The sequence below is a fragment of the Stegodyphus dumicola genome, chromosome 12, assembly GCF_044657685.1.
Source record: "Stegodyphus dumicola isolate Sdum_Otavi_A_Nest chromosome 12, ASM4465768v1".
In the NCBI taxonomy this organism is placed as follows: Eukaryota; Metazoa; Arthropoda; class Arachnida; order Araneae; family Eresidae; genus Stegodyphus; species Stegodyphus dumicola.
In genome coordinates this window covers 27,466,573-27,478,772 of record NC_140779.1, presented here as the reverse complement: position 1 = coordinate 27,478,772, position 12,200 = coordinate 27,466,573, and the positions used below count along the sequence as shown (strand labels likewise).

General features: G+C 40.4%; 1 protein-coding gene across 1 annotated transcript in view; it reads left to right on the top strand.

Moving 5' to 3' along the window:
• LOC118205220 (uncharacterized) overlaps positions 1-12,200 on the top strand; it is a 219,106-nt gene that overhangs the window by 80,213 nt on the left and 126,693 nt on the right. Inside the window, exon 18 of the mRNA XM_085827386.1 lies at positions 10,697-10,741. Coding sequence (XP_085683512.1) covers positions 10,697-10,741 — 45 coding nt within the window. The remainder of the gene's footprint in view (positions 1-10,696; positions 10,742-12,200) is intronic.

Sequence of the window (12,200 nt, the reverse complement as noted above, 5' to 3'; positions counted from 1 at the left end):
GCAGGTTTGTTTTTAATAATGAACCGTTGAAATGCGTCTCTAGGAGGAATGGGATGCTTAATGTGGTTGTGTGTTGTGAGTGTGCAAGAGTAGATGTAGTGTTCTGGTGATACAGGTTGGCTGCACACGCAAGCATCTTCCATTCCTCTTGCCATTTTTGAGTAGGTCTTCTTTGATTAGCCTCTTTAGGTCCGACGGTGGTGCACGGATGCGAATTTGCTGGACTTCAGAACTGGTAGCGGCTCATTTGGCTAGAGTGTTTTCTGCCTCGTTTCCATCGAGGCCAGCATGCGCCTTGACCCAGGTGAGGTGAATGCGTTGCTGGTAGTTGAGGGAGTGTAGCTTTTGAATTTCGGAGGTAATTGGGGAGGTATGTCTTAAGTTGTGAGTTGCCAGGCGTGACAATTGGCTTTCTGTACTGATGCATGCTTGGTGGTAGCTGTTATTTAGTATGTCGTTGCTCGCGTTGAGAATAGCTAAGGCTTCTGCCTGGAATACACTATTGAAGTGCCACAATGCTGCTTTCCAGCTGGTATGTTCATCATTTTGATGGTAGCAAACGTAGGCGCTTCGAACTTCGTCTTCAATCTTGAATCCATCGGTGTAGAAGGCATAAGTAGCGTTGGGAATACTAGATGTACTATTATTGTCTATGGTGCTGCGGAAGTTTCTACGTTGAATGCCTGGGTGTGTGCGTTGAAAGGGGCGATGGTTTTCATATATGGTCGGACTGTGGTTTCTATCGTGGAAGGTGGCGTCTTTGCATTGTTACAGGACTCTAGTTATTGTAGCTTCTTGCTCGGCTCTAAGGTATAGTGGGGGTATGCCTGCGAGGATTATGGCCACAGAGGGGGCTGTGGTGCGAAAACTTCTGCACATCATTAGTGTGAAAGATCTTTGGATGGTCTGTAGTTCTTTAAGTTTCCAGCTTTGCATCGGCGTCGCACATATTGCGGCAGCGCAGAGGACAATGGATTCAATGACTGTGGTGTATAAAATCTTGTTAATATATGGGTTTTGTCCCCAATTTATACTGTGGAATTGACGGGTCTTGCTTGAAAGACTTGTGTCTTAGTTTTGAGTTGCTGTAGATGCGGTTGATTTGGCAGTGGGGATGGTTATTTTGAGTTCTTCGCATGGTGAGCTGAATTTTTGTAATATTTAAGTGCTTATGTGTTCCAATTCGTTTCTGGTGCGACCCTGGATTAGGAACGCAACGTCGTCTGCATATGCAACTAGCTGTGTATGCTGTGGCCAGTTGGTGGAGATGATGCCGTTGAAAGTTAGATTCCAGAGAAATGGGCCGGCACAGGATCCCTGCGAACATCCTCTCGCCTGCTGTTTGATGGTTGTCTCGTTGTTGTATGGGACCAGAAGCAAACGATTATGTGGGGGTAACTGTCGAATACGCTATAAACGTTACGGGGGCATCGGGATCAGCGGAGAGCTTGCTTAATGGCCGGCCACCAAAGACTGTCAAAGGAACTCTGAAGGTCAATTCAGGCAAAGGCCGTGTAAGCTGTTGTTCTTTGTTGTGGTGGATTATCCGTCGACATTCCTCCAGTGCATGCAGTGTGGAGAAGCCAGAGCGGTAATCGAACTGTCTGCTGCTTAGGATGCAGTTGTCTGGCAGGTGAAAGTTGAGTCTTTGCACTATTATTTCTTCGTAGACTTTGCCTAGATGCCTAGAGCCGGCAACAGGCAGATAGGTCGGAGTGAGCTTGGGCTTTGGGCATCTTTGTTATTTTTAGTGAAAAAGACTACATGACGAGTCTTAAAGGCGCATTTGCACAAAAAAGTGCAGAAAGAAGATGGGATGTGATTTGTAGGTGATCTTGAGGATGCTATAGTGTAGGCCGTCAGGGCCTAGTGCTTTCTTCATGGGCAGGGTACCATACATTTGTGTGATTTCTTGTCTGGTGAAGAGAATGTCGTCTTGGGTCATCGGTGTTGCGTGGTTGTTTCTAAGAAGCTTTTGTTTCGGTTAATCATCAGCTGGGTTTCCTGAAGGAAAGACGGTGCTGAAGGTAATTGCAGCAGTGTTTGAGATAAGGCTGGTGTTTGAGTAGGCTGTTTGTTGCTGGAAGTAGATTTGGTGGGGTAGGAAAACTTTGTTTCTTGAGATTTTAAGGAGAATGCCGAAGGGATCAGAGTTCTCACTGCAGAATTTCTTCCAGGTGGTAGTTATTGCTGTCAGTGTACTTCCTTTGCATGTAGCTCTCTCTTTTCTGAACTATGTTAGGAAGTAGGGGCGTTCCTCTGGGCTGTAAGCCTTGGCAAGGCAGTATATTAGTGCCCGGTATTTTTTATGTTGCTCGCGAAGGTCATTCGACCACCATGAAAGACCTTGGATTTTCTTGGCTTTTCAGATGGGGAGAGTAATGTCACAGCATTTTTGTAGCTACTGCGTTAGATGGTTTGTGTACTGGTCGAGGCCTGCGGTATTGTGGCAGCTTTTCGGTCATGGAAGTTCTCTCGTTAGTAGGTCATGGAGTTGCCTTTTCAGTGACTTCATTTTTGTTTCGGTACTCTGTAGCGTTTAAAAATTGGGATGGTTGCTGGTGCTGATACTGGAATGGATGTATCTGTGATCCCTGAGATTACGATCGTCTGATACCTCCCAGTTTTGCAATAAGTGGCTGGCGTTGTTGCTGGTAAGGGTAGGTCTGGCCATCCTTTGTTCTAGGGGTTGTCAAATATAAGGGGCTGCATCTATGGGATTGTAAACGTGATTATTGTTTGCGACTATGTAGTCTTCTAATTCTTGATCTTTCCTATTGTTGTCCGCATGGCCGCAGATTGTGTTATGGGCATTAAAGTCGCCACTAAAGATGGTGGGAGCAGAAAGGTATTTGAAGTTATTTGAAGAGGAATTCTGTCCATTGTGGCTGTGGCTTCATTGATGATGTCTGCGGGGGGAGAAGTAGATGGAGCTGAAGATGAGTGTCATGTCTGAAGTTTCGACGGGGATAGAGACTCTCTTTCCGTCGTTATTATTACGGGAGTCCAAATCGGGTTGCATATTATGATGGCTGTTCGTGGGGCTTGGGTGCTTTCGTTCACTTGGATTGTTCTCCAGGAGAGCGGGAAGGAAGTTACTTGGCCGTTCTTGCAGTAAGGCTCCTGAATGAGAAGGATGTCCTTATCGTTTTGGATGGCATGTGCTGTGGTTTGTGTGGCTGCCGCCTTTGCACGTTGCGAATTTATTTGAATGCACTTGAGGAGATTGTCTGGAGTTGTGACTAGGTCTTCTAAGAACAGATGATTGCAGCAGAGGGTTTAAATAACCTTTTTATTTGAAATTAACAAAAACAACAGAAAACAAAAACAAAAATTTTCACTTGCTCGGTGCTCACAGTCTACCATCACTTGTGGCAAAGTAACTTAACAGAAAAATAACTACGATTGGCTACATGACTAGCTCCTTATTTATTTAAACCAGTAAATCGGCTGCACAGAGCAAAGCCAAACATAGAATATCAATATACTGCCCCTGCTCTGTGGAATCGCAACATGGTAGATTATTTCATGATTAGGGTGGCACTAATCCCGTTTGGCAGTGTACCTTAGATCGGGAGCCCCCTGCCCCTCAGCGTTGTTAAGTTGCATGTATTTGGTGAGGAGTGATTTGGCGGTAGGTTGTGACAGGCTCTGGAGCTCTGAAGTGGGAGATTGTAAGCTTGTTCAGAATTCAGGTAGGGCTGACTTGGTTGGGGTATGGTAGGATTAGTAGTTGGTGCTGCGTCGAATCCTCTCGATGTACTTCTGGTAGGTGGAACTGGTGGGATGGTACGCTGGATGTCCGTAGGTGATTGTGCATTTTGTTTTATGATTGAAATCTGCGCAGTTGATGCATGTTGGATGAATTCTAGACCTGCGTTGCCTGTATGACGGATATGGTGAACAGACGGTTTTTGGACAGTTGAAGATGTAGTGCTTTGGGTCCCCGTTGCTTCCGTAAATACATCTTTCAGAGGAGGCTTTGTGTGTGTTGTAGAAGGGAAATGGGTTGTGGCCCGAGATGTACTGAGAAAGGAAGTAGGATGAAGGTTTGGTTTGGTTTATTGAGAATACGGAAAAGCACACTAGGGCTATCTGCCTAAGGGAAGGGATGCCTTCGTGGAGGACTTTCTAAGGAAAACTAGCTCGTATACACGTTACACATGGGGAAAACCACGAAAACGCCCATGCAGCCAGCCCGTTCGCGGGATTCGAACCTCGGACCGAACTACCAGTGTTCAGCGACTTTACCGCCCGGCCGCTGGTGGGCCTGGAAGTAGGATGAAAAAGTGACGTTTTCATCTACTTTTTAGGGAGGAATTCATATGTTCATCTTTCTTCTTGTCCGTGATCCCATTGATGTTGCCATTGTGCGTTTGCAAGTAGTTTTAGCTGGCATTTCAATGCCGACTTTGGCCACGGGATAGAGATTGCAGTGCATATTTGGTGGATAGTTGCGTCTTTTGCTATGAGATCAGCGCGTTCATTTCCTGCACTAGCGCTGTGACCTCTATTCCACGATATTATAAATTTGTTCTTGCTGTTGATTATTAAATCCTCAATTACATATGGAATTGGCGAGTTTGGGAACTGTTGTTTGATAGCACAGAGAGATGACTGGCTATCAGTAATCATTTGAATGGTGTCCGTATGTATTGGTAAAAGCAGCTTGATAGCATTCAGAATGGTTGTAAGCTGAGCTTGGAATACGCTGTTTTCGTGTCTGAGGACACCTTGCCATTCAGTGCTCTACTTGTCCCGAAATTTATAGTGGTTACTCGAGTGTCTAATGTATTTCCGTATTGTATCCTCGCAGTCTTGTGGATTGAAGATCATATCATCGTAGCTTACCGATTTCTTCAGCTGAAGAATTTTGGAGGACAGTGCTTCAATTTTAGCTGCAAGTGGCATAGGAGTCACACCTTCCAGAAGTTGAAGGGTGTTGGTGGGTGTTTTAGATGCATGGGTAATGTTAATTAAGACTGGTCGCTGGATGGCATTGAAATTGCGAACTTTCCTGGCCGTCACTAGAAGGGCCCAATGGCAGCCCTATACGTGATGGTCTTATTTACGACTGTTGTCAACAGCATTTTCATAATATGGGAGTTGAGGCCCCAGGAGTAACCTCTCATTAATCTTAGTGCGTGTGCCATTTTGAGGGTTGTTAATTTTTATCTTGGAGACAAGGTATCCAGGTAAATTTTTGATGTATAATTTAACCAATATACTTGATAGTTTTGTCGCATTGTAATCTGTTTTGGCCAATTCGCAGGATAGGATTCCTTGTTAGTGTTTATCCAGGTTTATGAAAAATTAGTGCTTGAAATTTGATGTGTGAAATTTTGAGCTTTAAACTGTTGCAGAGGTCATTAAATAAGCTGAGCGTGGTGTTGCAGTTATCCTGGAGCTGGTCCGCGTGCTGCCTTGTACAATGAACGCTACATCGTCAGCAAAGGCAACAATTCTTGTGTGGCTTGGCCATTTGTGATCAATGATACTCAATGATCAATGAGAACATGCTCTTTCTCGCTTTCTGGAGATTACAGTGTTGTTATGAAGAATTAGGCTGATTCTATTTTCTAAGTAGTCGGTTGTCAAGAAGTATAGATTTCTTGAGCATTGCATCTACCTGAAGGCTTGCTTGTCTGAAGGCAGGTGGTTGTCATTCGGCGATCCACTTGACATTATTATTGTCCTTAAGCTGGTGTAATAGTCGGTTTAAGTCGATAATATTGGCGAGTTCTTTCTGCTGAGAGGTTGGGATATTGAGTATGGCGGGGATCCTGTGACAGGAAGCTTTGTTGAGTCGAGCTGTTTGCCTTTGTCGCTTTGAAACGTGGTGGAGCGTTTGGAGAGGTCTGCTTGGGTGGCACACTCAACAGCGATGCCTCGCGGACCTTGATGCCACTCTGAGATAGGGGAAATTCTGCGAGTTTCCGTCGTAGTGTATTGCTCGTAGGTTGTTCATGTGAGTAGATGAGCTCAGTAGGAAGGGGTTGCGTGAGTCAGAGCCTGACTGTAGGTTGGGTGACAGGCCGGTTGGTGCCTGCTGTTTTGGTTTGTGCTGGCCCATTCGAAGTCCGTAGTATTCCTTGGTGGAGAATGGACGTGGTCTGTGTTGGTCGCGCGATCTTTTGTTGCCTTTGGATTGGGGCCGCTTAGAGCAAAGGTCTTGAGCGCTTGCAGGAACCGAACTAAAGGTTATCTTAAGTCGGCTGGCAGTAAATGCCTGCCTCTTCGTTTAGATGTTCCGATTGCGAAGCACTCCTCGTGCAGGGCAGAGACTTTATCTTTATGGGAGAGAGAGGTGGAGTCTAGGATTGCGTCCAAATTGAGTTTCCGGACGTACTATGATATATCTGTATTTGGCATTTTGTGAAGTTGCCCCGTTGCGCTGTGCGCTGCAAGGACCAAGCTTTGAGTACCTAAATGTGGTATGCACACTAGGAAACTGCTTAACTCTTTCGCATCGAAATCGCCCGTAGCGCCCGTTCATTCAGGCAACGGCAAACCGCCCCAACGCCTCGTTTATTTTCTACCTAGTTCTTTCCCCTCCACGTTAGTGTATGGCTCATTGGTTTCGCGAGTTGTTAAAAGACATGTCAATCATTCTTTTGAAGCAAATAAAGGAGAAATACGGAAAGCTATTGACGTTCGCAGGTGCAATCCGGCCCTAAGGTGAAACTGCGCACAATGGATGAATGGATGAAACCGCAAAAGGGGTAAAGGAAAACTATTCCAAGACAAATTCGTAAACACGGGCGTTTTCGATGTTTCTTGAAAACAGATTTGGTCGTCTCTCGATGCGAAAGAGTTAAGAGATCGAGTCACTAGAGTTGCGCACACACGATTTAACGCGCTGTTGCTGAGGAGTCACAATTGAGGTGCTATATATTTGGTAATCACTACGTTGCAAAGTCACATAGACGATAAATAACTGATTGGCAGTCACTGAGGAGTTGCTATATAGTTGGAAGGCACTAATTCACAGAGTCACTAGTTGGCAATCACTAAAGATTTACAGATGATTGATGTGTGTGTGGTAAGTTGTGTGCTCATCGATTGCGGGAGTTTGAATGGTGTGAAACAGGGATACAGGTAAGAACGATAAATTGCGGGCAATCAATTAAATGCAGGTAATCAGTTAAATGCAGGTGTACAAATTAAATCAATCATATAACGATAAGAACCAACAATAATACTGGATACAGTTTAAATAAAATATGAAGAACAGGAAATGGATCAATTCATATATAAGAATCAAATATGGTAAAATTAACAAGAATACATTCAATTAGAAAGTATTGTTTACTATTTAATTGCTATTGGGTTCAGTACATCCTCGTCTTTGATGTTAATGACACACGTAATAATCGTACAATTAGTTAGGCAATTAGTAATAATTAGCTTAGTAACTTTGTAAATTTTCAACTGTACAAGAGACTAAATTGCAAAATTAACGCTAATTACACAAGGACCAGTCAGATCATAATTTCAACTGTGCAAGAACCAGTTTATGGAAATTCAGTTAGCTATATTGAAAAGTTGGAAAGCTAATTATTACAAAAAAAAAAGAAAAAAAAAGAAGAAATACTTATAATGAATTGATAAAGGTAAGATAATAAAATGAAGCTAATAATGAATAAATGCATTGAGTCCTAATTAACCAATTAAAATTGTCTGCAAAAGAACTACATTGTCAAAAATACTTAGGTGTAATATAAACACATAGATTTAATATTTGAATGAAAGTATGTATAATCACTATTAAAGCAATTTGAGAAGAAATTCCAAGATTATGAGTAAAATTGAGATAATTTAAACTAGCTGACAGCATAATTAATTATATGTAAATAATGGCATATCTTGGCCAAAATACTTGATCTGTTCTTTTGTGCTTGTAAGTATAATGGTAATACAGTTTGGAAACACACAAGTAAGCTGAAGAAATGCACTGTGTATATGAATCTAGTTAGCTCTGTTGTTGATCGGACAAAGCAGAAACACGGGCACAGCACAAGCACAACACTTAAACACGAAGAAAGCTCCAGACACTAATTAATGAGGCACATAATAGAAGTTCACAAATTCGTTGGAGGTAGTCTTTTTTTTTTAACCAAGTTCAAAGAATTTTGTTAAAAAACTGTAGAAATTCAACTAACCGACCGATTTTCTTGATTATATTTAAACTTGTGTCGCGCAAGCTATGAGAGCGACTTCAGACACGGCTCTATGAAGGTACGATGCTAATTAGCTGAGTAATTGAACTGATTAAAATATTCAAGTACCTTATATTGCAGGGAGGAGGCAACTTCCTTTGGTTAACGGTCGCCAAGTCCGAAAATAAGGAAAAGAAGTTGTAAAATTTCAACTAATTGTCCGATTAATTTGAAATTTGGGATCTCGTGTCTTTCAGGCGATGAAAATAACTTCCGTCCTGGTACTATTAAGATACAATGGTAATTAACAGCGTTATGAAGATAATTAAAAACTCTCAGTTCCCTTTGTTGCTCTGGGGAAGACGAGATTCCTTTTGTTAACCGTCGTCAACGGTCGCTGAGGTATGGATGATTCACGCTTCAGTGAGGTTCCAAAGTCCGAAAATCATAATTTTGCTCGTAATTAATAACTAATTAACCGATTCACTTGAAGCTTGCACCAAATTATTCCTCAGGAATCTCGTGCATATATTGATGTAAGACACTTATACGTCGAGAGAGCGAGAACTTCTCCAGGGTCTCGAAAGCTCTGATGAAAGTCCGTGGTGAATGGAAGTTATTACGAATTTTTGAAAAACTTAATTAAACGGAACTAATGATTACATAATCAAACCTTTGGCATCGTTGTTTTCCTTACGCAATGCACTTTCCGTTGATGTTACTTTTGGCAGTGTAGACAGAAGTAATCGGCTAAAAAGGACTTGCAAGGCGGAGCGACAGAATGTCGACCAATTCGAACGTTCCCAGGAGGAGTGCCTCATCTGGCTTCAGCACTGGAGCTGTGAAGTCTGGCTGGAATGAAAACAGCTGCAAAAAACACTGGTAGAAGTTCAGTCTCAGAGGATTGCCTTGTGGATTCAAGGACTGCATTCGCAGAAAATCGACAGGGTGTAAGCGATTTTCGTTTAAATATCACCGAATGTTACGCTGACCCCAAACCTACGCTTTATCCAACATCTCTTATCATTTATTCCTGTCTATAAGTCAAAATTCTTCCTTCAAATCTTGGATTACGTACAGTTTGTCGTTGGCTAGTATCCTGTCTGATGACGAGCATAAACACCTTTCACAAACTTCAATTTGACCGATGAAGCATTATGTGCTCCGGCATTCGTATATCGAGAAACTGCGCGTATGACATTTGTAGCGTAGATATGGCATTGTCGTTTGCACGGCGGTGCGTGTATGCCATATGTGCGTTTTCAGCATATGTAAATTCTCCAATCACTGAAGACAGTAATATCGCGAATAGCCTCCTTCCCTGCTGAGATACACACCTACAACTTTCTACCGCGACAGTACATATTTATGCAAATTATTAATATGTAAATTTGTTTCGTTACATACTTTGAAGAAAATCTTTTTAAATACGTTTCGTAAGTTTCTCTGTGTCCTGTTCTTTGTATGAAACAATTTATACGAGATGTTATGTGATCTCATTCGCATTTTCCAGTTTTTATTGTAAATGAAATATTTATACATATGTAATTATGTATAAATAAATGGATTGCCAACCAAGGATCCTATATCAATATTATTCATACCTTTGTTCTGGATCATCTCTCCACGCTTTTACCATAAATTTAGATTATCTTGTATAAGTCACGGCACTTCAGAATGTAGGATTAATCAGAAATATGCACTCATGAATTTAAAATTAGAATAAAACTATACATTTATTAAATTCCTTTCAAATTTAAGGGCGAACGGACACAGCCCATAATTTTCAGGGCACAAAGCTTTGGGAGGAAACATTGCCGATGAGTAGACGAATTTTACTCTAAAAAATGAATAGAATACAGAATTGACATTTGCAGTGCTATCAATCAAGTGAAATTATATATCTGACGTAAACTCAGATATCAGAAATCTGAAAACATTATATAGGTTTGGATGGCTCTTAATAATATAAAACAAAGAAGGACAAGTTCTTGAAAAGTTGAAATGTGTTCATGCAATTTTAATAAGTACAGCAACATTTATTGTGAAATATCTACTAATGATAAGCTTCCGAAACGTTTTAAACACTGATCGTGATTACCATAACCGTACTGCCAAGATATTTTCCATGTACAGTCGATTCCGGTTAATCCGACCACATCGGGAACGTTCTGGTCCTAATAACCGGCTGTTCCGATTACATTTATTCCTCCGAAGATGAAATATTATGTGGTTCCTCTTGGGTGTACAATAAATCTCGGTTTGGCGTTCATTCAAAATAGAGTATAGAAATGAAAATAATACTAATTACAATTAATCAACCGATGTCAGACACAATTAACTCGCTGAGTTGACTCTTATTCATGGATACCTGGTGTATTCCAGTTGGTACGAATTACGTAAGGCTGTAAAATGAACGTTAATTATAGCTCTTGAGGTCTTCGGATTTATTGTTATTAAAAAGAACTATTTTAATCAAACGAAAAATTAAAAAAAAAAAATGAATGCTATAACTGCTGCATATTTTTTTATGTTAGGTGGTGCAAATGCATTGGGAGTTGGTGCACAAACAGGAGATTCAGGTATGTAGCAATTTAGCAATTCTCAAAGCAAATTTTGTTCAATGGCTTTATTAATGTGTCAAAAATTTAATGTAATGTGTATGTTAAAAAGGAATAAAATTGTCACTCTTTATTTCCTCATAGAATTTCGAAATCATGTATAAAAAAGCCGAGATATATATTCGCTCAAATTATATTAAATGTTTTCTACAGTGAATTATTATGAGGGATCTATTCAGTATTACTTGCATTAGTAGTAGATTTCCGAAATTTAACTCTTATACTACAGTTAAAGTTTGCAGTGTATTATACTTTTGTGTGAAGAACACGTCAAAAAATTCACTGTTACATATGGTTGCGTGCATACGCTTTCTTAATAGATTGAATTTAAGCAGCTCTGATGTTAGTTTGATAAAATATATTTTAAACAAAAATTATGGATATTCAAATGCAATACCTATTACCGTTAGAGAGGGTCCGGACGAAAATGTTGAAAAATGTGCATCAGGTTTGGAGACGTTTGGCCATTTTCCTTCAAATTTGATGACAAAACTTAATCGCCAAACCAGTTTTCAGTTTTGTAATATCTCTCCAAGATATCGATAGCCATTCATTGAATGTTAAAGAGACTAGCCCCTACATTCTTAAGTTTTCAGCAAAATATTATTTCTCTCATGCTTTTCATGTTATATTATTATGCCGAAAAATACAGAAATTCCACATATAATTTCACTAAAATTATTTAATTTCACTAAAATTATATGTACAAAGTTGATAACGATATGAAGAATATTCGCAATTTTCAGTACAACAGCACCAGCTATTATCAGCAAAACTGTGCTCATTTTGTCATGTATTCTGCAAAATGTAAAGACATTTATGTAAGCTCACGTATAAAAGTACTACTTTCAGACTATGAATAAGATTTAAATATTATCAATATTTTTAAATCGGACGTTTTGGTTCTTAATATTTTTTTATTCAAAATAGATTTTACAGAATACTATTTGCATTGGATATTTTTTTACTTTTAATTAATTTCCTCTGACCTCTACCGAATGTTTCCATATTCATGGTACAAACTTTGCAGCGAGGTACAGAACTAAGATACAGAACGAGGTACAGAACTAAGATACAGAACGAGGTACAGAACTAAGATACAGAACGAGGTACAGAACAATATCTACATAAGAAACTTAGGTAGAATTCCATGTATTGAGGCATAAATACGGGATTTCTCACTTCAATTGAAATAAGATGTTTACAAGAACAGTTTTAACTTCCGATTGCCAACAGCGATACATGCTTGACAACTTCAGTGGAGAGACTTGTGTACACTCCCATTAATGCCAGTTATTTCACGCACACACGCAGGAGCTACTGATATTCGAGTAACGATAACCTTAGCTGAGTCAACTGGAGTTGCATAGACAAGACAGTTTGGATATCCCAAAAAATATAATCGGAACATCCTGGAACA